This window comes from Aquarana catesbeiana, linkage group LG02 (assembly GCF_042186555.1).
Source record: "Aquarana catesbeiana isolate 2022-GZ linkage group LG02, ASM4218655v1, whole genome shotgun sequence".
Classification (NCBI taxonomy): Eukaryota; Metazoa; Chordata; class Amphibia; order Anura; family Ranidae; genus Aquarana; species Aquarana catesbeiana.
Genome location: NC_133325.1, coordinates 524,788,515 through 524,814,174, shown reverse-complemented (window position 1 = coordinate 524,814,174; position 25,660 = coordinate 524,788,515). Strand labels below are relative to the sequence as shown.

The window sequence follows — 25,660 nt, the reverse complement described above, 5'->3', positions numbered from 1 at the left end:
CAAAATACTCACCATGCCTCTCAGCAAATAGCTTAGGCTGCTTTCACACTGGGGCGGTAGGGGGCTTCGGCAGTAAAACAGCGCTATTTATAGTGCTGCTTTACCTCGGTATTCGGCTGCTAGCGGTGCGGTTTTAACCCCCCGCTGGCGGCCAAAAAAGGGTTAAAACCGCTCGTATAGCGCAGCTATAGCTGCGGTATTGCCGCGTTGTCCCATTGATTTCAATGGGCAGGAGTGGTTTAGGAGTGGAGAATACACCGCTCCAAAGATGCGGCTGGCAGGAGTTTTTTTCTTCTCCTCGGGCTTTCACACTTAACAAACAGCAGCTGTTTTGGGTCGGTTTGCAGGCGCTATTTTTAGCGCAATAACGCCTGCATACTGCCCCAGTGTGAAAGGGGTCTTAGAGTGTCTACTTTCCAAAATGGGGTCATTTGGTGGGGTTTTGTGCTATCTTCATATTTTATGGCCTTCGAAACTGTGATAGGTAGTGAGGAGTGAATTTAAAATTTAAAATTTTTACGCCCTTTAAAATTTTTACGCCCTTAGAAATCCTGAAGACGGTGCTAGGTTTCGGGGGCCCCATACGCGGCTAGACTCCCAAAAAGTCCCACACATGTGGTATCCCCGTACTCAGGAGAAGCAGCAGAATGTATTTTGGGTTGTAATTCCACATATGCCCATGGCATGTTTGAGCAATATATCATTTAGTGACAACTTTGTGCAAAAAAAAAAAAAAAAAAAAAGTTTGTAATTTTCCCGCAACTTGTGTCAAAATATAAAAAATTCCATGGACTCAACATGCCTTTCAGCAAATAGCTTGGGGTGTCTACTTTCCAAAATGGGGTAATTTGGGGGGGGGTTTGTGCCATCTTGGCATTTTATGGCCTTCAAAACTGTGATAGGTAGTGAGGAATGAAATCAAAAATTTACGCGCTTAGAAATCCTGAAGGCGGTGCTTGGTTTTCGGGGTCCCGTACACGGCTAGGTTCCCAAAAAGTCCCACACATGTGGTATCCCCATACTCAGGAGAAGCAGCTAAATGTATTTTGGGGCACAATTTCACATATAACCATGGCCTGTGTGAGCAATATATCATTTAGTGACAACTTTGAATAATGATAAAAAAAAAATGTATTAAATCACTTGGGACAAAAAAATTTAATATTTAATGGGCTCAACATGCCTCTCAGCAATTTCATTGGGGTGTCTACTTTCCAAAATGGGGTCATTTGGGGGGGGGGGGTTGTACTGCCCTGCCATTTTAGCACCAAAAGAAATTACATAGGCAATCATAAACTAAAAGCTGTGTAAATTCCAGAAAATGTACCCTAGTTTGTAGACTATAACTTTTGCGCAAACCAATAAATATACGCTTATTGACATTTTTTTTACCGAAGACATGTGGCCGAATACATTTTGGCCTAAATGTATGACTAAAATTGAGTTTATTGGATTTTTTTATAACAAAAAGCAGAAAATATCATTTTTTTTTCAAAATTTTTGGTCTTTTTTCCATTTATAGCGTAAAAAATTAAAACCACAGAGGTGATCAAATAACATCAAAAGAAAGCTCTATTTGTGGGAAGAAAAGGACGAAAATTTCGTTTGGGTACAGCATTGCATGACCGCGCAATTAGCAGTTAAAGCGACACAGTGCCAAATTGTAAAAAGTGCTCTGGTCAGGAAGGGGGTAAATCCTTCCGGGGCCGAAGTGGTTAATGGAATAGATGAGGGGTTTACCAAGCTAACCTTCATTCAAAATTAAAATCTGAAATTAACAGCTCTTCAACATATGAAATTTGAGAAGGTGTGTGTTGAATAACTAGACCCTAGAGTAATTAATATTAAGTTTAGAGGGTGTGACAGTGCAAGGCCCTGCTACCATGTGAATTTAAGTAATTATTGGAAAAATGACACAGGATTCTCGGATTTGCAGTCTGAGAAGCTCCAGCTTGTGTTTCGTAAACAGAGAAAACTGTTTTAAGCTAGGGGTTAGGTAATTCTGGATTGGGGCCTGGAGTTTGAAGGTTCCAAAGTGTCTTGAGTGAGACAAAACCTGCAATTCTGTGTCTACAGGTTGTGTGTGTGTGTGTCCAGGTGCACAAACTCATTATAAGCCAGGTCTCGTAAGAATTCAGTTCAGTTGCTGCCATTTAGGGAGAGAGTTTTGGTGTGAAGACAGTGGTGTGCTCCAGCCAGGAGGGGGTCACCTGTTTAGGAGATGTGATCCTATGTTGGGGGACTTCTTGACCATAGGATTGGGAAAGTCAGGACAGCTATGCGGCTCCGGAGTGACTGGGAAAGCTGAGGTGACTAGCGAATCCAGGGGGGATGGAGGAAGTCTGAGATCCCGAGAAGTGGGAGAACCCCAAGTGCTGGGCAACCCCTATCAGGGGACCAGGAGTATGCCTGTACAATAGGGTGCTGTAACCAAGATTGAGAGAGCCAGAAGAGCCTGTGGGTCTATGAGTCCGAGCAAGTAGTGCTGCTGACAGGAGAGCCAGGTGGCTCTGCATTTTTGTTTAACACTGTTTTGTGTGAAGCTGAAACCCCTGCATAGGAAGCCACCTGTTGTAAATACTTTTTTTTTCCTTTTTATTAAAAGTAGGCTGCTGTGTCCTCGTCAGGGCTGGCTCAGCCTTTCCTTCTCTGATCTGGCCGCTCAGCTGTAGGCTAATTGCCAGCTCTCATCTCTCTCCACAGTTAACCAGCTATTGTGGATCTGCTTTGGATGCTCTATTGTGGATAGCTCACTTTATTCCTGCCTTCGTCTTGGTCACATCACAAGAAACCATCTCCTGCATTCCTGTTTAAAGACTGGCTTTGCTGACATCCCTTCTGGCTCCTTATCCTGCTTGCTGTTCTTCTACTTGGATCCCTGACTTCTTGGCCTGGCTGATTACCTGATCTGATTACTGAACTCTGGCTTGGCTGACTACCCAATCCGGTTACTAGACTCTGGCTATGCTTTGACTACGCTTACTCTATTTACCTTTTTATTTTTATTAAAGCGGTTGTATACCCGTGTTTTTTTTTGTTTTTTTTTCTTCCTATACCTGCAAGGGAAAAGGCATAATAAGCTAGTATGCACCGCATACTAGCTCATTATGAGATACTTACCTTAGAACGAGGCGCCGGCATCTCATCCTGTCCACGCCGAGGGAGCTGACATCTCCCCTCTGCGTGTCTTCCGGGTATCGCGGCTCCGGCGCTGTGAGTGGCCGGAGCCGCGATGACGTCACTCCCACGCGTGCGCGAGGGAGACTTCAGTCCGGGAAGCTCCGGAGTTTGCCGGGCTGTCAGCCGAGAATCCCCTGTGCGCATGCGCCGCTGCAGTCAGCGGCTCATTGCGAGGGGAATATCTCCTAAACCGTACAGGTTTAGGAGATATTTTTTTTACCTACAGGTAAGCCTTATTATAGGCTTACCTGTAGGTAAAAGTTAACAAAAAAGGTATACAACCACTTTAATAAACAAGTGTGATTTTACTGTACTTCTGTCTCAGTCTGGTTCATGGTTTCTGACAGTCCTCATATACAGTTCAGACTGATGTAAACTCATCTTAAAAACATTTACCATTAGAGCTAAATATCCCCCAAATCACAAGGGATAAAAAAAATCTTGACTTATGGCTGAATTTCAGGTATATATTTTTAAAGTAAACAAGAGGGGAGAGAGGGGTGCCCGACAGACTCATAGTGTAGAAAATGTATATTCAATAAATAAAAGCAAAAGTATTGCACTTACAAACAGGGAGAAAATCCAGGCATATCACTGTATTAAGGAAAGTCTGACCTCAGGTGATGGTAGCAGACACTAGCAATAGCTGATATAGTTTGGGCAGACTGAGTCACTGGATGCTGATAGAGCCGGCTTGATTGAGAACATCTCCACATAAACACCACTCTGGGCTTCTCCTGCTGTATGGGTGCACAAAGAATGCTGAGATACGCTTTTTGGAGCACAAGTATGTTCCCTTTGTCAATCTCTGAAGAAGGTGACATACTTGTGCTCTGAGTGCACATCCCAGCATTCTTTGCATGCCCACACAGCAAAAGAAGCAACTTGGTCTTCCCATACAACAATGGCTATTACCGATGTCTGACTTTCCTTAATACAGCTATATACCTGGCTTTTCTCCCCTTTTGTGAGGGCAGTACTTATACTTTTGCTTTTTATTATTTCATTAATAAAATCTTGCTACGCTATGAGGCTGTTTGGCCCCCTCCTCTCGTTTCCTTTAACCACTTCAGCTCCAGAAGGTTTTACCCCCTTCCTGACCAGAGCACTTTTTACAATTTGGCACTGCGTTGCTTTAACTGACAATTGCGCGGTCATACAATGCTGTACCCATACAAAATTTGCGTTCCTTTTTTTCCAGAAATAGAGCTTTCTTTTGGTGGTATTTGATCACCTCTGCGGTTTTTATTTTTTGCGCTATAAACAAAAAAAAGCACCAATTTTGAAAAAAAAAAAACACATTATTTTTTTTACTTTTGGCTATAATAAATATCCCCCAAATTTTGTAAAAAAAACCTAATTTCTTCATCAGTTTAGGCCAATATGTATTCTTCTACATATTTTTGGTAAAAATATCGCAATAAGTATATATTGATTGGTTTGCGCGAAAGTTATAGCGTCTACAAATTTTGGGAAAGATTTATGGAATTTTTATGGCATTTGTATTATTTTTTTTTACTAGTAATGGCGGTGATTTGCGATTTTTAGCGCTATTGCGACATACAGATCGGACACTTTTGAAAAATGTTTGGAACCATTGACAATTATACAGTGATCAGTGCTAAAAAAAAATGCACTGATTACTGTGTAAATGTCACTGGCAGGGAAGGGGTTAACACTAGGGGGCGACCAAGGGGTTAAATGTGTGTTCCCTCAGTGTGTTATAATATGGGATAGGACTGAGTACGAGAGGAGACATATTGTTGTTCTTACTTACTAGGAACAAACGACATGTCTCCTCTCCTCTGACAGCACAAGGATTTGATGTGTTTACACACACAAATGCCCGTGCTGGTGCTTGTGCACGCGACCGCCGGCCACACACAGCAGGTCCCCCACCATGCAGTGGGCACGAGCGCCCTTTGGTGGCCGAAAAGGGGAAGGGTGTACCCATACGGGGTTTCGCCCAGGAGAGCCATTCTGCCACAGTATATCTGCGTGAACCTGTCGGGAACCGGTTAAAGAATCTGGTGTTCTCAGCTTAGTGAGGAGGCAGCACAGCACTTAAGCCAGCCACAGACTGTGCATGAACTTGGGCACAATGCACAAAACACAAATACATGGTTAGTGTCTCGGCTGGTCCCTGCTGAAATGGCCAAGATTCGAACCATGTACGGCAGGCTGATTACCCAAGTTGACTGATCAACTTAGGTGCAGTCTCTGCCTGTCAGACTTTTCATGCAATTATTGCCAGCGGCTATAATCATTGTGTGCTCTCCCGCCCCCCCGGGAAAAGACAACAGAATTACCCCATCAAAACTGCAGGGAAATCAAATGATGCAAAAGCACGATGCAATTTCCTGGCCGCTTCATTTTTATCTTTTTCCTTCATAAAAATGCAGGCACAGCAGCCCATTCAAATAAATGGACTGCCGTGTCCGCGCAAACGCAGGCCGCAAACCTGCAAGAGTGTGAACCTAGCCTTACATGATAGTGTTTTGAACTGTGGAACAATTGGATACATTTTGCTTATTAAATAGTATCCTTTAAATTGCAACATTTACTTGCTTATCTACTTCTGAGTCCCCCTTGACTCAAAGTGGAGTTCCACTCGTTTTTGCGTTTATTAAAAGTCAGCAAAAAGTGTAGCTGCTGACCAGTGGCCAGTTAGGGGCACCCGGGCGAGGCCCCCTCTCTCCACGCCATCCACTATATGACTAATGGATAGATTCATGCATAGCATGAATCTATCCATGGCCGCCGCCATAGGCTCTAATAGGCTTCAAAATATGTGGGTTCGTGGCGCAGAGCATTGCGCTAGGAGCCCACCCAGGTGTTACAACAGCGAACGAGTATTCACTGTTGTAACACTAATGCTCAATCCAATCAGAAGAAGGTCTGAGACCCATTTTCTGATTGGCCAAAAAGAGAGTCCAATCACAGCCGGTCACAAGTAAACACAGAGAAGCCAGTAATCTGCGCTCCTCGCCTCACACTGACAGAGTGTGGGGCGGAGAGCCGATCAGCGGCATCTCCTCACAGGAGACACCTACACATGTATTTAGGGCACTGATCATCAGTGCCCTGATTACGATAGCGACACCAGTGCCACAAAACAGTGCCAGTGATGAGTGCCCACCAGTGCCAGCAATCAGTGCCAACCACTGCCCACAAGTGCCACCAATCAGTGGCCATTAATGATGCCAGTCTGTGCTGGCTATCAGTCCCACCTATCAGTGCTGTCCATCAATGCCCATCACTGCTGTCCATCAATGCCCTTCAGTGCCACCCATCAATGCCCATCAGTACTGCCTAGCCGTGTCGCCTATCAGTGCCCATCAGTGCCCACCAGTGCTGCCTATTAGTGCCCATCAGTGCCACCTATCAGTGCCCATAACAGCGACATATTAGTGCCTCATCAGTGCCCATAAGTGCCACCTCATCAATGCCCACCAGTTCAGCCTATCAGTGCCCATAAGTGCCACCTCATCAATGCCCACCAGTTCAGCCTATCAGTGCCCATCAATGCCGCCTCATCAGTGCCCATCAGTGAATGAGAAAAATTACTTAGTTTCTGTCACTAAATTTTGGAATGAAGTAAAAAAAAAAATTTCTTCAAATTTTTTGGTCTTTTTTTGTTTTTTTTTTTTTTTAGTAAAAAATAAAAACCCAGCAGTAATTAAATACCACCAAAAGCTCTATTTGTGTGAAGAAAATGATAAACATTTCATCTGGGTACAGTGCAGCATGACCGCACAATTGTCAAAGTGCGACAGCGCTGAAAGCTGAAATATGGCCTGAACAGCAAGGGGGTGTAAGTGTCCTGTAGGCAAGTGGTTAAACATGTTTATTATGAGTTCGCATGAATTACAGACATCTGGCCAACATGAATTATATCGAAGGAAGCATACCATAATATACACATTACATAAGTAGGAAATATAAGGCACAAAATGAAACATAGAAAAAAGGGAAACGATGTCAATATAACAAACACAGACATAATTATCTGCATATTCAAGGATATTGAAAGTCAACTAGTTCTGTACCACAGCCAGTGAATGGCTCAAAGAGTAGCTAACCAGAGGTGTGTTGTTCATATAAGAACATTGATAAAAACTTGAGTGTAAATACAGTTGTCACCCATGCCATTCAGAGACGGCCTTCCATCCGGCATGTATTGATAATGGATAGTACAGAAGAAGGAAGAAAAAAAGAAGCGAGAAAAGGGAATCAAGAAGAAGAAATGAAGAGAGAAAGAGAAAATGAAAGAGAAAAAAAAGGGGGGGATATGGGAGGGACAAGACACCCAATGGGAGGTCATCGGATTTGACAAGGTCTGTGTGGTGTAGAGACAAATGAGTTAAAATTGGAGGAATATCGCAAGTAGGGCCAAGCAGTCCATATACGGCTATACAATTTAGATTTGTCCTCGTCCCAAGCGATCATATACTCTACATGATAAATACTATCACTGCAGTTGAAAAGGATGAAAAAAAGGAAACAGAAGGAAAAGGAAAGGTCAGGATGAGGGGAAGGCGGGCAGTGGTCCACCTTGGACCAATTTAAGCATGCTTGTTGAACACATGTGGGATCCATATGGTAGCTGGAAATCACTGACTGTAGAAGTCTCCTATACTACAAGGTCCCATGCCAAGTGAATGCCCTGCTGCACAGTAACCACAGGAGGTCACCTGCTCAGCAGGGGTACCATTCACAGAAAATGTGGCATTTTTCTCAATAAATGTAAGGTGTTCTTTGACTGGGCTACATGAAGATAGTGATATCAATCTCCACATAGATTGTTTAGAGGCAGCTGCAGCCACATATCCCACTCCTATCCCCTGTATTCTGAGCCAGCAATCATGGCTGAAATTCACCCAATAATCTCAGAGATAGTTGTAGAGAATCGGCCTGGACAAGACAGAGGAGGGTACAATGCCTGAAGGAGTTAATGAGGACTCAAGCAGGAGACAGTGGTCCAGGCCATCCGTGTCAGGTCCCTTAGGAGATGCATTGCATGCCAATCCCAAAGCTGTTAGTAGATTGCAGGCTGGAAAAGCCTATAGGACTACTGCTCTTGTGCTTATGATTATGATTAAACAATGCAATAGATACTTACAAATCGCTGCTGTAGCGGCAAGGGTTAAATCACATCTATGGCCTTGTCACTGTGAGGCAGCAAGGAGCCCACGGTCGAACATCCTATAAGATCCTGGCGATGGTGTGGCTAAGGAGATGACGTGAAGGCTGAGTGTGTGTCTTAGGAAGAGGTGTGCTCATGTGCAGTTTGGCAACAAGAAAAAGGCCAGAACAGAATCAGTAGAGCCTATACCGACAAATTTAAAAATGGCACAGCTCCCCTTTCTGCCTCTGACCAAAATTTTGGAGGGAGCTGCAGTGTTAACCTCAGCACAGTACTAAGCACAATATCAGGCTGTCTTAACAAAAGGGCACAACCCTGATTTAGTGGTCTGGAAGATGCCCTGTGAACACATAAGCTAGAGAAGCTAAGAAAAGTGCCAGGCAGAATCTATGGGAACATGCCCCACCCAGAAAGCATTTGCTCCTTCACAATGGGCATACTGCTTAATGGTTCTTTAAAAACAGAGTTCCACCAGATGGTGCATTGCAGCTCTGGAGCTGGAAAATGTTCTGTTGCTCACTCACACAATTACACAAAAGGGGTTTATTTACTAATACCGGAGAGCGAAAAAGCTGGTGCAGTTTGGCATAGAAACCAATCAGCTTCCAGGTTTTTTTTGTCAAAGCTTGAGTAAATAAGCTGAAGTTTGAAGCTGATTGGCTACCATGCACAGCTACATAGATTTTGCACTCTCCAGTTTTAGTAAATCACCCCAGAGTGTCTATGGGAGTGCCTCAGCAGAGCCTATTTCACGCAGGTCACATTATAGGTTAACTTAATTATAGGTCACTTAATTGTCATGGTGCAGTCTATCCCTTATTGAGATGCTGAGGTCAGAGGAGAGATGCAAAAATTGGCCCTTCTGGCTCTGCAGCAACTCTAAAAGCTTGACAGCATAAGAAAAGATCTTAGTAAAAGTATTAGAAGTCAAAGCAATTGTTTTCTCTAAGAAGAAAAGAAGTCCATTCTCCTTGAACACTAGCAAAAAACTGGAGCATGCTGGGAGTGGAAGGGGTTATGTTAAACTGCCTCATCTTACTGCTTTGTTTTCCAGTGTCCAATCTCCTGAAGCCAGCAAAAATAACCCTGTGTCTCAGAATTATTTCTCATCCCCTCCCCGTGTCCCTTAATGAAAGATAAAAAAAAATGAATTTTTCTTTGATTTCCTTACCAGAAAAAGTAGTGCGTGATACGTAGGTCACATATAGCTCTTTTCAAGAGGAATCTGACAAGCGGACTATCCAGATAACATTCATATTTTAAAGCCTGTTTGGAAAAGAATGTATGGAGAAAGTCAAGTGTAAAAATGAAATATGCTCAAACTTTTCATTACTTTTTAGCAATGCGGGCTCTTGAATGTATTAAGAAAAATTCTAACTTTGTTAATTCCCACTGCTGATTATTAGCTCAGTCCACAATGATTTCCATTTATCTCAATGAGCAACAGTAGCAAAAGTGTCCAATGAGATAGAACAATCATAGTAAACTTTTTTCTATTTCACGTGTCAAGCATGACTACATGCCAAAGGTAAGATTAATCGGGCCCTTTTGCAAAGGCTTTGCGATAACTATAGTCAAATAATTTAACAACCGAACCTTAAAGTAGAACTACAGGCAAAACTTTTTTCCTGGTGCCTCCATGCAGCATACCCATGACAACCTCTGCCTTGGCTTCTCCCTCAGGATCAGAGAATATCTTTAAAAGAGAGGGCTAGAGACCCCCCTTTTTTTCCTCATACCTTGTAGACAGTGAATGATGGTCGAACGACCTTACCTCTGCAGCTTCCGTCTGGTTTCAGCCTCTTCCAGATACGGTCCCTGTTCTCGGGCAGCTAAACGCGCTAAAAAGACAGGGAGTCCCTACTGTTGGTCATTTGGGACATGCAGTGTTTCTTAATCAAAAACTACAGTGTCTGCAGCCATTAATAGGTACTTGCTTAGAGGCTTGCAGCAGAGGAAGCAGCTACAGTTAGCCCCTTAGTTTCTGTATTCTTTCTGGTTACCATCCCTCTCTATAGTGCGACATTCCTATAGGGCAGTGATGGCGAACCTTGGCATCCCAGATGTTTTGGAACTACATTTCCCATGATGCTTAACTACACAGAAGAGTGCATGAGCATCATGGGAAATGTAGTTCCAAACCTCTGGGGTGCCAAGGTTCGCCATCACTGCTATAGATTCTTTGCCCTCTTTTTATTTTCTTCCTGACAGCCTCTCCCCTGCTCCCTCTTCTCATTTTTTGTGCTGGCCTTTCTGGAGTCCCTCTGGAGTCCTCAGCGTCACCTCTGCCCTTACTGTGCAGGCGTGAACGTCTGTAAGATTCAGCAAAGTGGGCGGGTTCTAGCGCCGCCGGCCACGCATGCGCAGTACGGCAGGTATCTTTGGCGGCCGTCTTGCTCAAGGGAAAGAATGTTATTCTTTACCCTTACTTACAAATTAATGTTTGGGAGGAGTTGGTTTTCAGCAAAACACCTCCCCTATAGGCTAATTAAACCTGGGAGCCTGAGTAAGGCTTCCTGCTGTGTCTGCAGTGGGTTGCCTATTTGGGAGCTTCTGGAAGTCTACTAGTTCTTTGAACATAGTAGTTTTTGAATTCTTTTTTTTTTCCCCCTCTTCTCTCTCTTTTTCAATCCTTCACAGAATCTTATCTAGAATGTTAAAAGCCAGTTATTAAAGTATCTTTTTTTTTCTCTAGCTGTTATTTCTGTCTGCCGCCCAGGATGAGCTGCTCACCTCCCTCTCAAGACATTTAACAACATTTAAGGTAAGGACCATTGTCCAGGTAAGTTCCCAAAAAAAATTAAAAAGTGCACTTATGCTGGTATATATGTATTTCAGCCCTGTATGCCAGAGGAAGTTTAAGAAGACCTCAAGGCGTCACGATGAACACCATTAAAGCCCTAACCAGAGTAGATCTTCACGATCAAGATATCATGCTCATTCAGAGGGTTAAGCTGCGAAAAGACATCGCTCATCACTTCTCAAGCTCTAGGAGTCCAACATGTAAAGCTTTTGGGGCCACTCCGCTGCCAGACAAATTGGTCTGTAAATCCTGCAGCAGATAGAGAGTCAGAAAGTCAACAAGTGGCTGACCTTAAAAAAGTGGTAAAGGACTCCATAGCGGAGACAACAGTGGTAAATACCATACAGTCTTCAGCTCAACCTCCTACAGAGCACCCAGTACCTGGGCCATTATCAGCGGATCCCTCCATCCCCAAAGGGAACATCCCGGTCAGATAGGAACAGTCTGATGGCTCAGGGGATTCCTCGGATGACCAGGACCCCTCTGGCTTCAGCTTTTCTTTGGTTCAGCCATATATACAAGTCAGCCATATGATGGGAGGAAGCTGAAACTACCTCTAAAAAGTCGAAGAGCTATTTTCCTTTCTTGAAGAAACAAATCTCCCTTTTTCCCCTAATGGAAGAAATTAAGGATGTTAAAGAAGACGAGTGGAAAAAGAAGGAAAAGAGATTTCCCCTCAACCGTTTGGGGAAACTCTTTCCTATGTCAGAACAAGACTCAGCCATATTAGACGGTCCGCCTGCAGTAGATGCGGCTGTGGTTCGTCTAGCGAAAAATAGCACTCATTACTTCTTCTAGCGAAGCATCCAGCCCAGCTAGTAGAGCACAGGAAGACCTTACTAGCAACACTGGTGGAGTATGGTTTGATAATCAGCAGAAGACTCTCCTTTCCCCAACCCAACAGATGATTTACCTGGGTGCATTATTCAATACCAAGGATGGCACTGTATCCCTACTTCCCCAGAAGGTAAAGATAATTTCTCAAAAGGATAAAGAAAACGAGGACACGTCTTCACCTGACAGCTTCAGATTGCCTCAACCTGCTAGGGGTCATGTCCTCCTGTATTCCGATGGTCTCATGGACGCATTGGCACCTGAGACACTTCCAACTGGGGTTCCTAAAACAATGGAATAGACACCTACTTTCTCAGTTAATTCGCATAACAGCCCCAATGCACAGGAGTTTGAAGTGGTGTACAAGGAAAGAGATGCTTTTGAAGCCATGTCCTTTGGGTCATGTCTGTTGGGCCACAATTACTACAGACGCCAGCGCCAAAGGATGGGGAGCCCACTCCAGCCAAGTGTCGGTCCAAGCAAGATGGTCATTCAGAACGTACTGGAAATTCGAGCAGTATATCTCGCATTGACAGCCCTAGCCCTCCCAGATCAGGGTAGACCAGTCCTGGTTCGGATGGACCACAAGGCAGCGTTTTCATACATCTAACACCAAGGGGGGACACACAGCAGCTCCCTGCTGAGGGAGGTAGAACCCATCATCTGGGCAGAAAGAAACCTAAAAGACTTAAAAGCAGTCTATCTTCCAGGTCGTCTAAACAAAAGGGCAGATCTCCTATCCCGGACTTTTAGACCCCGAGTGGTCTCTACACCCGAAAATATTCAGGTGGATGGTACACAAGTGGAGCCTTCCCAAGTTGGACCTTTTGGCGTCATTAGTCAATATGAAGCTGCCAAGGTTAATTTCACGCCTGCCTTACCCTCGGGCGGTAGCAACATATGCCCTGTCAAGTCCCTGGCTATGCAACCTAGAGCCTATGCCTTCCCCCCCACGGCCTCTTATACCGAGGTTCCCTCTCAAAACTGGCAATGGAGGAGACACCAGTCATCTCGGTCCTACAATATTGGCCAAGACATCCATAGTTGTCTACATCAATATACCTGATAATCAGTCCTCCAGTGAGGATACGTACAATACCCTTTCTTCTATCACAGGGACATCACACCCATCCGAGCCCCCAGAAGTTGAACCTTCACGTCTGGATATTGAGTGGCAGAAGCTCCAGTTAAGTTACTAGGATGTTCTGCAACTGTTATCTCAACTCTGCTCAAGGCACGCAAGCCCTCAACAAACTTCATGTACGACAGAGTCTAGAACAAATTTAGATTTATTGCCACCGGCAAAAGCTTCAATACCAATACGCCCTCCTCTTAAACTTCTAGATTTCCTTCAAGCAGGCCTAGACTTGGATCTAGGACTAAGTACCTGAAAAGTACAAGTGAAAGCAATTTCCGCTGCAACCGGCAACAGGTGGGCAGAGGACCCTCTGGTGGTACAATTTTTTTTAAAGCAGTCAAGAACATACGTCCACCTGTCAGACAGGCCTTCCCCTCCTGGGACCTCTCCATTGTCCTAGAAGCCTTGTCCAACAAACCATTCGTTCCTTCAGAAACCGCATCACTATGGAACCTAACACTAAAACTATCCTTTTTAGTCGCAGTAGCATCTGGCAGAAGGGTATCAAAGCTTCAAGCTTTAGCAGTGGATGACAACCACATCATCTTCTACCCAGACAGGGTGGACCTTAGGACAGTTTGCGGGTTTGTCCCCAAATTGTCTTCCTCTACCAGCCTCTCTGAACCCTGGACTTTACCAGCCTTTTCTGACCAAGAATCGTAATTGCTTCACGAACTTGATATAACTAATTAAGTTATTCTGAGACACTACCTCCCAGCCACAGCCACCTTCAGTAGCTCACCCAAATTATTATTATTAATTATCCCTAGGGGAAAAAACAAGGGCAAGGAGGTGACGGCCAGGACAATCGCGTCATGGATAATAAAGTTGATCCAGAAGTCGTACAGGGCAAAGGGTCTGGAACCACCCACTTTGAAAAAAGCTCATTCCACCAGGTCAGTCTCTGCCTCTTGGGCGGCAAGGGCAAACGGATCAGTTGAAACTATCTGCAGAGCAGTCTCTTGGTCGTCTCAACACGTTCATGAAACACTACAAGGTAGATCCAGGAGCTCTTTGATCTGTTGATTTCGGCAGACCAGCCATCAAGACAGCATTATTTAAAGCTAAACGATAGACTCTCTTCTAAATAAATTATTTTCTAAGCATGATCCCACCCATCTAGCTAGTTATTTGTCATGGGTATGCTGCCATGGAGGCACCAGGAAAACAGAAAATTGTATCATACTTACCGTAATTTTATTTTCCTGGTGCCTATCCATGGCAGCACACAAACCCACCCACAGTATGCTATATTAAGTAAAAATGTTGGGGGGGTCTCTAACTCTCTCTTTTAAAGATATTCACTGATCCTGAGGGAGGAGCCTAGGCGGAGCTTGTCATGGGTATGCTGCCATGGATAGGCACCAGGAAAAGAAAATTATGCTAAGTATGATACAATTTTCTGTTTTTTTTTCTTTTGGATAGAGCGGGGGGTGTTTAACCCGTCAGATCATTTTTTGCCATCTGTGTCCCATTGCAGAGATTTCCCTTCACTTCCTGTCCCATAGTTAAACAGGAAGTGAGAGGAAATCCCTGCAAACTAAGGGAATTCCTTGGGGATCCCCAAGTCACCACAATTAGTGTCCCCATTGGAAGAATTCCCCTTTATTACTTTTCTGGGGACAACCCAACATTTGGGATTTTAGTTTTACTTTCACCTTCAATGATAATGGTAAACATGGTAAATAGAGGGAGTGAATCCCCCTAATGGGGGCACAGAAACTAAAACCTGACAAGCATTCTAATCCCTCTCCACTCCGTCCAAAACTAAAAAAAAAAAAAAAAAAAAAAAAAAAAAGTTTTGCCTTTATACTTATACTTTAATTCAACAAGGCTGTTTTGCATTCCTGCTACCCATTTTCTGCTGACGTCACAGGAATCAGTCCAGGCACCGTGTTATCCCGACAATGGAAGTCTGGATCCGCAAGGTCCCTGGACTGATGCCCATCTCAGCGAGCCGCTGACAGCCTGAGACGGCAGCTCCCTGCCCCACCACACCAGTGCTCCAGTGAGCGTGGAGGAGCAGAGTGGAGAGCTGCTGATCAACAGTCAGCAGCTCTCTGCTCGGGAAGCTGTGAGAACTGAGCGATCGGCGATGTTTGATCGCTCGGTTCTCAGTGCAGAGGCCCGGGGGGACAAATGCAGCATCAGACCGATGCTGCATCCACCTAGGTAAGTATAATGGAGGAAAAAACAAACAAACCCACACTTCTCTTTTAAACATCCCCACTCTAGGAAAAAGAAGCTCAATGTGTGTAGCCGTTCCTCATAACTGAGGTCCTCCAGCCCCCTTATTAGCTTTGTTGCCCTTCTCTGAACTCTTCAGTTCTGGTCACCAGTCCTCAGGAAGGATGTGATGGAACTGGACAGCATAGTCAATAAGTAGCCATACCAGAGTTTTGTAGAGTGGTAGAATTATAGATTTATCTCTTGAATAAATCCCCCTTTTAATGCATGCTAACAATCTGCTAGCCTTGCTTACTGCAAGCTTGGCATTGCATGCTATTGCTGATACGGTCAATCCTTTTCCATCCTTGATTTCCCCAGGGGTTCTCCCCCTAGCATGTAGTTTGCATTCATATTTTTAACCCCCAAGTGCATTACATTTATCAATATTAAAGCTCATTTGCCATGTAGTTGTCCACCTCTCCAATTTGTTGAGGTCTTCCTTTAAGGTTTCAATATCATGAGCTCCATGTGTTAACTATGCGTTTGGCGCACTTTTTATGTTCGAAAAAACACGTGTCTAATTACCACATTTGGGGTGTTATTAACAATCAGTGGCACATCAATAGCAAAATTTTTTCGTGAGTTTTCATAAATGCACACATTCATGAAGCGCTATAGGGTGAGGCTTTTAGGACAATAGAAGCAGTGGGTGAAACTAGCAACTTTGCACTTTTAACACTAGTCCATGCTTGTACTACTGTCTTTCTTTTTGCTTGTTTTTTATGCAGATCATCATCACACATTATGTGATTAAAAGAAAAATGTAACCTAAAAATACCTCACAATATGAGAAACATTTAAAATAATGATTGAAAATTTGTATTTGAGATTATTAAGACAATAGCAAAGAAAGGAAAAAGAAAGATGTGCCTTAAGCTATGTTATAAGTCCAGTGCACACAGAGTTCCCCATCCAGCATACATATATCTACGTCCTGGACCAGAAGTGGTTATACATTGGCAGCCATGATCCTAGTACAATTATTTTTCAGAGCCAGACTCTATAGCCGCCCAATCAATTTGACAACATCTGTTCCTCCTTTCCCTCTGTGACAAATGAAGCCAAAAGCTACAAGAATCTTGCCACCTCTAGTTTCAGTGTGTGTTTGATCCTTTAAGGGCAGAGGAGGTCTATTAAACCCCAATCTCCCAATGTAAGTCCGGTACGCATATGTAAACAGTGATTGCACCACACGTGAGGTATCACCACAAATGGAGTGGGAGCAGTAATTCTAGTGGCAGAGCTCATGTTTAACTCTAAACTGGTAACCAAAAAGGTTTTTAAAATGTTGTCTATGGGGGGGCGTGGCTAGCCAGCAGAGCGGATGGTCGCACAATAGAACAGCTCCGTAGGATCCTGGGCTATAGCGGGAAGATACAGCGATACCAATCCTCGTTTCACACCGTCGACTACTAGATCCATAGCGGGATCACCTCCTGATGCCTTCCCGCAAAGGAAAAGAGTCCACAAGGCCAGGGAAAATGACAGACTTTCTGATTCAGCTGCGCCATCTCCACGTCCAAGATGGCGCCGGCAGACATGGAGGAGAAGTACGCGGCCCAGGCACACAGCGGGGCATGGACTCGAGACAAGGCAGCAGCCGCAACTATAATAAACAACAGGGACAAGGTCTGTACCCTCCACCTCCTTCTGCCTCATCAAGTTCAGCTAAGACAAGACAAAAAATATCACAAGCTCCAACAGACAATGCAGAGGTAAGCAGATTTAACTCATCACTAGACGACACCAGGGAGTTACAGGACTCCTTTACTGACTTCCCCACACTGAACCAGCCAGTCATGGACACTACTCTCAAAGACATGCTGGTATCTCTGCGCTCTACACTACATGCTGACATACTGTCCATCACTCAGCAATTCAAGTCGGAAGTGTCAGTAGTTGCTAACGGAGTATCACACATTGAAACTAAGATGGGCGAATTTGCGTCCACCTTCAATGACATTGTTGATGTCCACAATGATAGGGATGATGAACTTATGTCTATCAAAACGAAATTGGGGCTTCCGATTCCGGCGCTGCATGAGGAGGACGTGAGCAGAGCTAGCTCCCGCTGAACTCCCCACATCTTCGGCAATAAACCTGCCTAGCTTTGGGATGCCCCCCCGTCTCCACTACCTCGCGGGGGCCCCATGGATCGATTTGTGGAGCGATCTCATCCCCGCTCGGTCTCCTCCACACTGCAGCCAGTGAGTGACACAGCTGCAGACTCAGCCAATATGGCGGCCGCTCCACACATGCCTGACTCACTGCAGCATTCAGCAGTGCCTGTCACGGCTGATACGGACCCCACCTCCCACGCTGGTATAGCACAGGCTGTGGTCTCCCTCCTTGCCCTCACACTAGCAGCCACTGTAGATGCTGCAGTACAAAGGGGACTGGAACAATTACATATTGAGCTCCAGAAACAAGCACAAAGGATCTCTGATACAGAGGAGGGGATCTCTGCTCTAGAAGATGAGGTCACGGCTAACACAGCTGCACTTGCCCGCATAACAACCTCTAACATAGACGTCTGGGAAAAATTAGACGACCTCGAGAATCGCTCACGAAGGAATAATATGTGCATTATAGGTCTGCCAGAATCAGTCTCCAATACCCAGCTTACAGACCTCTGCGCTAAAATCATTCCGGAGCAGTTAGGCCTTCACATCCCCTGCACAGTCCAACAGGCTCATCGCATTGGCCAACATGCATAAAATCGCACAAAACCATGTCCTGTCATTTCAGATACATCAACTATGCTGCCAAAAATGCCATCATGCAGAAATTCCGCCGCTCACGCTCTCTAACCATTGATGGCGCAAAACTGCTGCTCTTCGCAGACTACTCAGTAGAAGTGATGACAAGACGCAAGGCTTTCTCGGCAATCTGCTCGACGCTGTACATCAATCAAGTCAAATTTACCCTCGCCTACCCGGCAGTCCTTCGCATCCAATCACACACTGGGGAGCACCTTACTTTCACCTCACCGGATGAGGCGGAGCACTACATCAACAATTCCTCTGGAATGGAAATGGAACACAACTCAGCTGTTGGCTCTTCTCCAAAATCCGCCAGAGGTTCCTCCATCGCACCTGGTCTCCATCACAGCCCGAACAAGCCTCCCTACAAACGTAGTTGCTTTGCTCCCTAGGATGACCACACTGGAGTTCACTGATCAGCCCCTGGGACTTCTATACCACTGGAGATATGCCGGAGACGGGTAACTCTGCCCCTTTGTCTTTTTTCTCCCCCCCAGAACTCCCTACTACATTTTTGGGGATATACCATTACATATTCTGAAAAAAAATCATTTTTTTTTTAGGTTATTTGCTCCCATCTATCACTTGCTCAGTTGAACTATAACTATGGTTTAAAGCTGAATATATATTTTGCTATTTCTTAAGTTTATGTTGCATGACCAGCTTCTTGCTCCCTCTATAGGTTAAGCCTTGGATCATACTCTCGATCCTCTGGGCCTGTTTTGTGACCCAGCTTTAAGTGGGCCCCCCCTCTTCCTCTCCACCCTCTTTTTACCCTCCCCAGCTCCCTTACCCTCTCCCCCTCCCTTTTTTTTCCCTCTCCTCTCCCCTCCCCCCGAAGCCCCATCTTCTCCTCTAGGAGAGGAGCAAGCGCTTAGCACGAGATTCACTGGTACATTTGTCCTCATGTGGAAAAAAAGTGAAGTTAACAGTTTATATTTGGTGGCTTTTCCACCTGATTTGTTGTTACTCGTTTTTGATGTTTTTCTTTACTTACTCTTTCTGCTTTGGTTATCTATTAAATATATTCACCCACCCCGTAACTATATCCAAAGGGGACATACGATTCTTTGGAGAAACTCAGACGGCAGTCCTAAAATACAACAGGAGGCGCAATGTTCGGCTTCTGCCTAAGTATTCTCCTTTACTCTTCATATGGCTCCACAGACTGATGGGAATCACCAAAAAATTGTATCCTGGAACGTTAAAGGGCTTAGTTCCCCAAACAAGCGCATGTCCGTCCTTAGACACTTGACACGTCTGCGGACGGATGTGGCATTCCTTCAAGAGACTCACCTATCTACAGACGATATGAACCGTCTTTGTAAACTATGGGTTGGTGAGGTATACAGCTCCCCAGCAATTGGTCGCAAAGCTGGAGTGGTTATACTGCTTCATAGACATCTGAAACATACTATTCGAGATGTATGGACCGATTCCATTGGCCGCAAAATGACACTACATATGACCATAGGTGCTAAAGATATAGCTATCACTAACATATATGCTCCTAACTCTCCTGACACTCTTTTTTTCAAGATATGGTATCCTGGATATTGAGTGCCCCTGAAGCTTTTCACTTAGTAGGCGGTGATTTTAACTCTGTCATGTCCCTCTCGGAAGACCACACCAGTACCCAAACTCGTGTGACAAAAAAGGTCAAATCCCCAATTACTGATCAAACTCTTAGCCCAATCAATCGCTTCCATACTATTTTTAGATATATGGCGACTAACGCACCCAACAGACCGGGATTTTACTTTCTTTTCACCCCCTCACAATTCTTTTTTGCAGATCGATTATTTCTTTGCCTCTTCGGCCCTACTACCTACATTACATGATGCAGAAATCAGCGACGCGAGAATTTAAGACCACAGTCCGATAGCGATACATTTAACAAATGCCAAACCCTCATGCCCCTCACCCACGTGGCATTTTCCTTCCTATCTGGTGGATAATGAAGATTTCCGTCATGTGCTATACACAGCATGGGATGAATATACCTCGACAAACGGAGCGCACATTACAGATCCAAACCTTTTCTGGGAGGCAGGTAAAGCATTTATGTGGGGAAAAATTATTTCGTACACCACTCAGTTTAAGAAACACTCTCAACAACAATACATACAGGCTAGCGAGGCTTTACGTTTAGCACACAAACGTCTCACATTACAACGCACTCCCGATCACATACAAACCTGGCAACAGGCTAAACGCAGTTTTGACATGTGGGCGGAACAGCAAGAAGCAGCTAAATCATCCTACTCTGCCTTACGTTTCCACAGGTTTGGCAACAAGGCGGGAAAACTATTAGCCAAACTATGCTCAGGCCCGAGGCGACCTACCCACATCTCCGCCTTAAAAAACACTGCGGGCCATGTTGTTACCTCACCTTTGGAAATCAGTACACTTCTGGCTGGCTACTATACGACCTTGTACTCTAGGGATACGACCGACCAGACGAAAGCGGAGACCTTCCTAGCTAAGACCCATCTACCTCAGCTCGTCTCCACTCAATTAGAGACTCTTAATGCTCCCATCTCCTTAGAGGACATCCAGCTAACTATTAAATCTCTAGCATCTGCCAAGGCTCCGGGCCCAGATGGCTACACAGCGGAGTTTTACAAATTGACAAAAAACTTTATCCCTGCCACTCTGAAACATGTCTTCACCGCTATTTGGGATGGTGGCCCTTATCTCTCCCCACGGGAAAGCAGGCACACATTAGACTAATCTCCAAAAAAGGAAAAGACCCCCTGCACCGGGGCTCATATCGTCCAATATCCCTAATCAATGTAGACGTTAAAATTCTATCAAAAATAATAGCCTCACGTCTAGCTCCATTACTCCCCTCTTTACTACACCCAGCCCAATCTGGTTTTGTCCCAGGGCGATCTGCCACCATGAACATTCGTAAGGCTCTGATGGTGCAGGAATATGCTAAATCACACCCAGACCAACATGTAGCCATCATCTCACTCGATGCCGAAAAAGCTTTCGACAACATTAATCTGTCGTGGCTATTTAGAGTGATGGAAGCATTCGGTTTCTCTGGCCCAATTGTGCATTTTCTACAACAAATGTATGCATCCCCGATGGCTCGACTCGTCACTCCTGATTTTATATCTGACACAATCCCGTTGACAAAAGGAACAAGACAGGGGTGCCCCCTTTCACCCCTACTCTTCAATATAGCTATTGAGCCCCTATCCAGGATACTTAACTCACTTGACGGAATCAGTGGCATCACTTTAGGCAACCAGATATTTCGCTCCGCCCTATTCACAGATGACATATTACTGTTTTCCACCGACCCTCCTGCAGACTTTGATAAACTTCGAGAACTCTAAGACTTTTCAAGAATGCTCGGGCTTTAGAATTAATTTTGACAAAAGTGAGGTCCTACCACTACACCCTGGGACATCAACTAAATGGATGTCATCAACCCCTTTTACCTTAGCGACTCACCACATCACCTACTTGGGTATCCATATAGGACGAGAACCCTCTATATACCGTCTTAATTACCCGCCTCTGATATCCAAAATTGTAAAGGAGTTGGAAGCTTGGGCAGCCCTCCCCCTCTCGTTCTTTGGGAGATGTCACCTCTTTAAAATGGTCTTGTTTGCACGTCTGCTCTATCCACTGCAAACCATACCCCTTTTATTAAAACACTCCAATGTGCAGAGAATACACTAAGCACTTGTGGCCTTCATATGGGTACACAAAAAACACGCATAGCATTACAAAAACTATGTCTCCCTAGGTCCGAGGGGGGTGCTGACTTGCCCAATATACGTTTTTACAACCTCTCTTGCCTGCTTAGACAAGGCCTTGATTGGCTGTCTGGTAAATCAAGGTACTCTAATAACACACTCGAGGGTGCTTTGGCTTTTCCGCTCACTCTGTCTGCAGTCTTACACTCGAATATTCAAGCTCTACCACCGCACCTTGGAAAAAGTGTTCTTATCAAAGATACGGTTATTGCGTGGAGAGAGGTGCGGAGACTGCTGGGGTTACCCTCGAGTATATCCTGCCACTTAACCATTCAGGGCAACCCTATGTTCCTTCCATCAATTATGCATAAAGCCTTTACCCTATGGTTCACTTGTGGACTCACTCACATAACTTCTCTGTACCAAGGCAAACCCGGTGAATTCAAATCTTTTCAAACCCTCTCACGTGAATTTGCATTGTCGTCACACATCTTCTATTATCAACAAATTTCAATATATTTCCGGTCATGCTGTGGATCTAAAACTGATCCTTTTCAACAATCATTCATTGATATAGTGCTCAGGAAAAACGACTACTCCATCTCCAGTATATATTCATATCTCATTATGCACCAATAGGATAAATACCAACTTGCTCCATTCCAAAAATGGTCCACCATCTTTAACGATAACACACTTCCAGAAAAGATCCTGGAAGGGTACCGACTCATCCACAAACTCACGATATCAGAGTCGTGGCGTGAAACGCAATGTAAAATTATACACAGGGCATATTACCCATTCCGCATCAATAAGGCAGACTCTACCCAGGCGCAATGCCCCTGGTGTTCACTATCACGTCCTACTCTACTCCACCGCCTCTGGGAATGCCCATCAATTGCTAGATTTTGGAACTCTGTGCTGGCATACATCTTCAGAATTAATAAGATCTGGTTACCCAACAATCCGCAAACCAATACCTCCCGCACCATCGTCAGCAGGCTATCTCAACCTTACGCAATGGACTCATATAACTCTCCTGGTAGCTCGTAGAACGATCATGCTCCATTGGATCAAACCAACACCACCTAGTCTCACAGTTCTGGAACGCTCAATGTTAACACTCTTCAATCTGGAGAGACTAGACACTATTGTTCTAAATTTCCGTTCTACTACTCGCTTCTTTGCTAGATGGCGTAAATATATGGAGGCCACGTTCACCCAGAAGGAACTACTGGAGATAATGCAACCTTTTAAATTCACGGACTGGTATCTGAAACAAGACCTATCAAACTCCCTAGGTAAACTTAAACTATCCAACTTGTCGGATCCCTCCATCTTTCTACCACCCTAGAAATACCATGCCCATGAAGCTCTTTGACGACTCAAGATTGTATGCTCCAAATAGGTGGATTTCTCTCTTGTTTTTATTATCATTGCTATATCATTCCCAGGCAAACACCACCCAAATGTTTCTAACTTTGCTTCCACTCCTGAAAGTATTGATATCTACTGTGATGTATCACCTTGATATAATATGTCACATTTTTGTTTACAGGTAAAATTACCTCCTCTATCCCCTTCCTCTTCTCCCATCCCTTCCATTCCCCCATTATTGCTCAACCTGTGCTCTCCTCTTTTCTGTTCATAATGGTGAAACAGAGATGCTGAACTCTGAAATATGTACATGCCTCATATTTTCTTGCTTGTAATGTTAATATTTCAATAAACATTTTTCAAAAAACAAAAAAACTAAACTGGCCGATTTGGAAGATAGATCAAGACATAACAATGTCAAAATAAGGGGGATCCCTGAATCGGTCAAACCCCCTGATCTGAAAGAATACTTTCTAAACCTCATGAAAGCTGCACTTCCAGATACGCCACTAGAAGCCCTAATTATTGACCGTACCCATTGACTACCAAGACCCAGGAACATACCAGCTCATCTTCCCAGGGACACAATAGTCCGGGTCCACTTTTACCACATTAAGGACCAAGTCACGGTGGCAGCAAGAAAACGTGACAGCCTTCCATTAGGACTGCAAGATTTATCATTCTTTGCTGATCTCTCTGAATTCACCAAGCTAAAACGCAGGCAACTGGCCACTATAACCAAACCTTTCAACCTTCATCACATTCAATACAGATGGTTGTACCCAGCCAAGTTGTTGATCACCAGGGAAGGCAAATCACATGTGGTAGCAAGTGTCAAGGATGTTATTCATCTTATGCGAGAATGGCAAATACTAGACAAACACGACAATGGGAAAGACACACCACAGTCACCCCCATCCACCCGCGCCAGCTCAGATACTGAAACGGGCTGAAAGCATATTGAGGAAACCTGCATATTTACCCCCCCGATTAGCCCAGGAGAATGCCATTTAGCTCTTTGACTGCTTTACCCCCCAAGTTATAGCGGTAACTTATCCGCACAGATTCCCTACAGGATCGTTTATTTTTATATATACTTGTTTCTTTATCCCTCTTATTTCCCTGCTATTGTTCACCGTTACAGGAACAGGCATAGGAGACTACTAATCTATTTCGACCAGAAAACTGAGAACCTTTTGCCAACTTCTCATCACACCACTACTCCCCAGCGAGATCTACGACACCAACTCTAAGGGTCGTCCGAACCCTACCAACCCTACTGAAAACAGCGAAAAAGTATGTTCCTCACACACCACCAAAATGGCTTTCAACATAACATCACTAAATGTGAAGGGCCTTAACAGTCCACACAAACACCAAATGGCCTGGAAAGAAGCATCCAGACTTAAATGTGACATCATTTGCTTCCAAGAGACACATTTTATCTCCAGTAACCCCCCTACTTTAATCACCGCAAATTCCCTCACTTATACATGGCAAATGGCCCAAAAAAGAAAGAAGGCGTGGCAATAGCAGTAAGAGACTCTATTCCCTTCACACAACTTAAAACCCATCTTGATAATTCCGGCAGATTTATCATCCTTGTGTGTGAGATCTCCAACGTTAAATATGCATTGGTAAATGTATATCCACCGAACAACCACCAACTCCGATTCTTAAAGAAAATATGGAAAAAGGTAGAGTAAATAAAACAGGGTCACACGATAGTATGTGGGGACTTCAACGCAATCCCAGACAAGGACTTAGACCTCTCAAACCCCAGGCATCAGAAAAGCCGAAGAACAACCCTGGCATGATTCACCTCATCTGGCCTTTTTGATGTGTGGCAGTGCCAGCACTCTTCTGAGAAGAACTTTACTTTCTTTTCAAATGTACACCACACATATTCACATATAGATATGTTTCTAGTAGACAAATTCACGTTGCAGAAGATTGTTAAATCCGAAATTGATGTTATATCTTGGTCTGATCATGCTCCGGTTTCCATTAGCGTGGGGGATCGTAACACCGAAACGAGAGCAAACAGATGGTAAAAACGATGTTTTCTCCTTATCATAACCCGAAAACTCAAAATTTATAAGACAGTCTATGAAAGAATTCTTTGAATTAAACGCTCCTTCGGTGGTCGACCCTTTCACTCTCTGGAATACTCATAAAGTATTTATACGAGGTTTACTTATACAACTGAGCGCTAGGCTCAAAAGGCAGAGGGCAGAGCGGCTAAATGACTTGCTGAATAAAATAAAAACCCTAGAATCCTCTAAAACAAAACTCCACACAAAAGACTAGAGATCTGTTGCTTTACGCTAGACAAGATCTAAGAACTCTCCTGGTCTCCCAGCAGGAAAACCGCTTTCGCATTCTGAATGCAAATCACTATAGATGCAGCAACAAAGTGGGGAAACTGCTGGCGAACCAAATGAAAGAATAGCAAACCAAAGAATCCCACACATG

General features: G+C 44.3%; 1 protein-coding gene across 4 annotated transcripts in view; it reads right to left on the bottom strand.

Annotated features, from left to right (window-relative positions):
- PIK3C2B (phosphatidylinositol-4-phosphate 3-kinase catalytic subunit type 2 beta) overlaps positions 1-25,660 on the bottom strand; it is a 1,217,858-nt gene that overhangs the window by 383,326 nt on the left and 808,872 nt on the right. For all 4 annotated transcript variants that reach the window (XM_073615832.1, XM_073615830.1, XM_073615833.1 and 1 more), the window contains one exon: positions 9,498-9,592. In XM_073615832.1, the coding sequence (XP_073471933.1) occupies positions 9,498-9,592 (95 nt within the window). The remainder of the gene's footprint in view (positions 1-9,497; positions 9,593-25,660) is intronic.